This window comes from Salvia splendens, chromosome 19 (assembly GCF_004379255.2).
Source record: "Salvia splendens isolate huo1 chromosome 19, SspV2, whole genome shotgun sequence".
NCBI lineage: Eukaryota > Viridiplantae > Streptophyta > Magnoliopsida > Lamiales > Lamiaceae > Salvia > Salvia splendens.
This window is the reverse complement of record NC_056050.1, coordinates 9,110,750-9,116,752: the sequence shown is the minus strand read 5'-3', so window position 1 is coordinate 9,116,752 and position 6,003 is coordinate 9,110,750. Positions and strand designations below refer to the sequence as shown.

Genomic DNA, 6,003 nt, shown 5'->3' with positions numbered 1-6,003 from the left:
TAAGGCATTGGCGGTGAAACCGTTCGAGAGCCACGTTGAAGAGATGGGAGTTCGACTCATTCAAGACCTCAACTCGCTTTCAGTATAAGTGGGAGAAATTTAGACGTGTGCACTACTGTTTTGTATACTCGAAATCTGTTTTGAGTATAAGTGGGAGATTGTTAGGGTTTGTATACTAGAAATCACCTTTCGAGTGATTAAATACTGTAAAACTCTAATTATTATTTTCTAATGAATGCAACAGATTATTTTTGTCGTAATGTTGTTATGTTTTACATTTAATGAATGTTTATTGCATATTTAAATGTATAAGTGAACATAACAAAGCCTAAGTCTTTGTTTTAGTAGACCGGTTGTGGGCTGCGCTCAATTTAAGGTACGCGGTCAGTCCTGAACAAAGAAAAATAAGAATTTCACAACCTAGATATGCCTAGAGTACCTATCGTGAAAGGTTGCAATGTCAGTCCGATTATTTCTAAGCCTTATTGAAATATGATGACGTTGGTGTGGTATAGCCCTGAATGGATCTAACAGCAAGACGAGTCTTTATGCTATCTACTGAAAGACAAGGTCTTGATAATTAATTTCTTAATCAATGTACGTTAGCATTGAGCATACGATATCGAGTATCTACTACTTTGACTTACCAAATGTGCGGGTTTTTATCACCCAATGATCCAAGTATATTGGGTAGTGGTGATCATTATCTGGCGGTGCTAAGATTGCTATTATGTTGAATCGTGCGCGAGGAGAGTCTCGTTTGATAACATCCACAAGAGGAGCTCGAAACAAGGTTTTATTATTCGGAACCTAGCTAGTTGGAGTTTGATTACTCTATGAATAATAAATAAGAGTTTCTTGCTAAGTCCACTCTTGGAAATTAAAATATGTTAATTAATTAAGTCCATAGCAGACATTGATTAATTAATGGATGTTTCTATCTTAAGTGCGGGAAATAAAATTAAACAAATTAAAGGAAACATGGAATACTTGTAATTTCGGATTTGGAAAGGCAGTGCAATATTAGTTCTGTAGTGGCTGCTTGTAATATTCCAATATAAACTTGTATTAAATTGTGGGTTCAATTTAATTAGTAAAAAGCTAATTGGGTGAGGTCATGTCCAAATTCTTCCTTAGATCTCTAACTGGGCTCAATATGTGACTTAATATAAATAGGAGAATAAAGGAGACAGAAAATAACACTTTTTCTCTTCAAAATTTTCGTCCACTCCTTTTCAGAGAAAGAGATCGAAAATTGCTTTCTTACGTGAGCAGAGTTATGTCTTCGTTATTCAAGTCCTAGTACACTGGTGAGATTTGCCTACACAAATATCAGTCTACAGTCCGGGACACCAGTCAGAAGATCCGAGGTCGAGTTCTGAAGATCTTCACATGGAGAAGACGCAAGCCATCTCCGATTCTTCAGTGAATCAACGAGGTAAACTGGCTAACTCCGTAGTATACATGTTTTATGATTTATTTTTTCTAAAGCATGATTATGATTCAAGTTATGAGCATGATACGTGGGATAATTACGCGAATAGAATTTGCTAAATAATCTGCTAAATAGATCAAATTCATGTGATCGGTTTTATTCATGCACGCTTCCGCTGCCAACCCCTTCAGCTGCCATATCTGTCTAGTGTTAGGAAGATGGCGACCTTTCGCGGTAACAACTCTAAAGACTGGCCAACTTGAATGATGGCACTTGATCTCCCATAGGTGTACATTAGTCCGAGCAAGATTTGGGCCCATGTTGAGACTCGAATTCGATTTATCCATCTGGCATAGTAGGGTCGCTTCCTCACTAGCCCATCTCTTAAACATACGTAAAACCGGCCTTCTCAAGGGATGGCGCTCGATCCTCCATAGGTGTACACTAAGCTGATTAGGGACTCACTCCCAATTAGTCCCGAATTCGATTATAACATAACTAGTCTAGTAAGGATGCTCCCCTTGCTAGACAAACAGATAGACAATTCTCTAAAATTAAAAACATGGCATGACATAACCTTCACACCCTCATTTTCTCATACAACATTCTTGAAATGTAACTCGTATTTATTGGTCTAAGCCGAGTATCGTATAACATCTTGTCGGCACAGTCGAGCATCGTATAACATCATATCGACAAAACCGAGCGATTCACAATTCACTCAATAAAGCAACACATAGTAACGTCACTTTCACTTTAACAAATACTTGAAACATAAATCGCCACTGAATAATACGTAAGATAGAAAAGAGCAGGGGTGTCGAGACAGGTACCCGCACCCGACGAGTCTAGTACCCGCGCTCGATTTCGGCTCCAAAGGCAGTCCCGATACCCGTCCCGCATTGTGTCGGGTATTACCCGATACTCGAGTCGGGTATCCCGCACCCGACGCCGCGGGTACCCGACCCGACCATTTTTTTTTTGTTTTTTTAATCTTATTATTGTTGTTATTTGTATATTTTACTCCATAATATACTGCCATAATATGCTCAAGATGTTTCGAAACTAATAACTGCCATAATATGCTCAATTGTTGATTATCATCCGTAAATATCCTTGATTTAGATGAATTCAACTTAAAACAAATAAAAAATCCAAAAGTCCAAAGATGAGTAATGAGTGTTCAATAATTCATATATACATATGCACACAATATATGTATATCTAAAGTCTAAACCTTGTATATACATAATATATGTATATGCTAGTATGTTACTGAATATATAATACTTATGTAAATGAAGATTCTGAAAAAAAAAATTAGTATGTTACTGTAATTAGAAGATTATAAAAGTTAAACAAACTTAACTCTAATAAAAAAAGGATAAAAAAAAATATAGTGTTGTGAGCGCATAGTTAAAATTTTAAATGATGACATACAAAATTCTAATATAATTATAAACAATCGGGTAATGGTCGGGACTAACGGGTATACCCGTTCGGATATCGGATATACCTGATACCTGCAAATCCCAAAATCTGAATACCCGATCCCGACCCGTTACCCGTTTTCGTCGGGTAGCGGGTATCCGATACCCGCCGGGTATCGGGTCGGGTAGGAAATTACCCGATACCCGCTATCTGTTTCGACACCCCTAGAAAAGAGCACACATAACATTATCTTCGATATAAACATACTTGAAATAATATTTCATATGTAAACTGAAAGCCCACGATTATATCTTATATAAAAAAAGCCCACGGTTATATCTTAAATAGAATGCCCGCACAATAATGTAGGATGGAAAAGAGCATACGTAACATCATTTTCAATATAAACATACTTGAAATAAAATTTCGTGTTTAATTCGAAAGCCCACCATAATAATTTTCATAAAATTGTATGTTAAACAGAAAACTCACCCCGTTCACTTAATCTCCTTAATCCGTCCTTAACTCGCGGATATCGTCCTTTTTTCTCGATTTTTCGCGTCTAGCCATTCGCGCGACCTTAAAAACCCTTATTAGTTCATCCTCTTATTTCTCTCTATTTAATCCGGCCCAAAATATATAATTCATTAGCCCAATTAAACTCTCTTAAGTTTAGCCCAATAAAATAAAAAGATTTGTAGCCCAAATACAAGAGAGAGGGATCGTACCCACACTTCTTCTCTCTCTCAAAACAACTACCTCCTCCTTCACGCAGGAAAGGTCTCAAAATCTGATAAGAGAAAATCGAGAGAGAAGGAGAGGAGAGACGCCGTGAGTTTCAACAACAAATCTCCCTGCACATTGTATTTTCTTCCTTGGAATCAAAGGTATAGTCCTCTAAATTCTGAAATCTCTTCGTTTCTATTTCCCATAAATTCAATAGTTTCACTCATAAATTTGGTAGAAAACAGCTGAAATCTTTTTTGTGTAACACATCAATACTACAAGCTTCCGTCTTGATTCTTTTAGAATTAACTTAGCCCCCTTGATCTTTGCAAATTTCTAGAAATGGTATTTTTGTGAATCCTAGAAAACTCTCATTTTCTCTGCTATGTCCCCAATTTTCAGCAGCAAAGGGGATGAGCATTCCAAATGGAGGGCAGAGATAACCAAACCCCACAAGGTCTGCTTTAAATGATTTCTTGTTTATATTTTAAGCAAGCCACTATATCTTCGAGGATGTATATGTATAAAATCGACAAATTGCAGGTGAAATAGCTCGAATTCTAGTTGAATTCCTCGAGGTTGCCATTACTTCAATCGTTTTCCTCAAAGGAGTCTATCCAACTGGTAAAAAATAATAAATCTGGAGCAAAGATCCAATTTTGTTTAATCTCCTCCCTTCTTGGGTATACCCAGATTTTGATATCATGTTAATGTGATCTCAAAAAATAAAACAAATTTAGGGGCTTTTGAGCGGCGGCGTTACATGAATTTAGTAGTCCACAAAGCCAGGCACCCTCAGCTATATGATTATATTCACGTCGCTGTTAATGGGCTCCTTCCTTTCCTCACAAAGGTGTGTGGTTGTGTTTCAATTATCAATTTGCATCTTAAGTTGCTACGTTTAATCGATTTTCTTTTGATTTAAGAACATTTATAAATAATTATTCTGCGTATGAACTAGGATTTAATTGATCGAGTAGCTGTGGTTTTCCTGGATGATGATGCTTTGCCGATTGAGAGATTTGTATTCAAGCTTAATGTTAATCAGTCATATAGTTCAAAGGTGCAGCAAGCTGATCTGGAGTTCTCTCTTAGGTCATTCTTGATTAAACTACCTCTTTCTGAACCTCTAACCAAGGATCTGCCGCCGAGTAAGTATGAATCTTTGTGTAGCTTTTTCTTGAATTCTGTTACCGAGTGCATTAGATATTCTGGAATCGTATGCAGCATGCTGATGTTTCCTCATTAGTAGTAGTTGTTTAATGCTTCCTTAAGGTTAAAAACTTTGATATCGTCTCATTTTTTATGATGCCTGAGGTTACAAACTTGAGGGTGAGGCATTGTACGGTCTGTTATCCTAGCCTTTATGGCTATGTCTTGAGAGGACAACTATTCTGGTCACAAGAAGTAGTGTGCTTCTCAAACTTTAACTTAGGTGTTTTTTGTTAAAATTTAAGGTGAAGAATTTCAAATGATCCCAATCTTTTACTTGAATAGAGGGCAATGGGTAACAACATCATCATGTATCTTGAAATAGATATATGCTCATGAGGATTTGGCATTCTGTTTTATTTGGGAAGTTGGTGATGCAAATTTCTAGATTGATCTAATGTGATGAATGATCTTTTGTGGAATGGGAATGAGTTGTTTAGTTTGTTTGGTTATCAGATTGCAGGTGGGAGATCACGGCTTACTTCCGCGGTCTGCCTCAACCTAGCACCGGCAAAGATGTAGAGACGTGGATCCCATCAGATGCGAAACAGTGGCAGCAGCCACCAGTGATCACCCCAATTAAGTCCATGAGCAGTGAACCTCTTGGTGTGCAAGTTTATGCAGAAAACCCCAATCCGTCTTGGTAGGTCAGAGGTGCTGTGGCTGGAGCTGGAGCTTGACCATGACTCCACATGGAGTGGTTCCAGCGTAACGCGATAGTTTGATATCACTCTGTTGTGTATCAATTGACATTATATGCCTCAGCTCCAAGGTTTCTAGCATCTAAATTAATAGTGATCGTGTGAAAATTGAAAAATTAGATAGGTTTTTTCTCACTTTTATTAGCCTATATAAATGGCCTTTATTGTATTTTGCTTTAATCACTTAGCAAAAATGTAGCCCATTAATCATTTTTCTCCTTCTTTCTCTGCATCTCCACAGACGGTTTCCTTTCATCTTTTTTTGTAGTTTTCTCTTTTGCTCCAATGGAGATTTCTCAATCCAAATCAATTCTCCATTTTTCACATGGTATCAGAGCGCAAATCCGCTACGCGCCTCTGATTACCTATATCTTCTCTATCCTTTTTTTTTATTTTTTCGTTTGCCTCTTTTTCATGGAGCTAGGGTTTGTGATTTCGTGAGAATTTTCTGCTGATTGTCTCGGGAGAGTTCTTCAGGCCAGATATGTTGTTGATTCC

At 37.4% G+C, this 6,003-nt stretch overlaps 1 protein-coding gene across 2 annotated transcripts; it reads left to right on the top strand.

Moving 5' to 3' along the window:
- Positions 1-3,599: 3,599 nt before the first annotated feature.
- On the top strand, positions 3,600-5,723 carry LOC121778152 (DNA polymerase zeta processivity subunit). 2 transcript variants are annotated; one of them, XM_042175452.1, is made up of 6 exons: positions 3,600-3,753; positions 3,998-4,049; positions 4,136-4,216; positions 4,333-4,445; positions 4,554-4,743; positions 5,261-5,723. In XM_042175452.1, the coding sequence occupies exons 2-6, from the start codon at positions 4,019-4,021 to the stop codon at positions 5,449-5,451; spliced, it is 606 nt and encodes a 201-aa protein (XP_042031386.1). In that variant the 5' UTR covers positions 3,600-3,753; positions 3,998-4,018; the 3' UTR covers positions 5,452-5,723. The 2 variants fall into 2 exon arrangements, with proteins under 2 accessions (XP_042031386.1, XP_042031385.1); XM_042175451.1 differs by having other exon boundaries at positions 3,995-4,049.
- Positions 5,724-6,003: the final 280 nt, after the last annotated feature.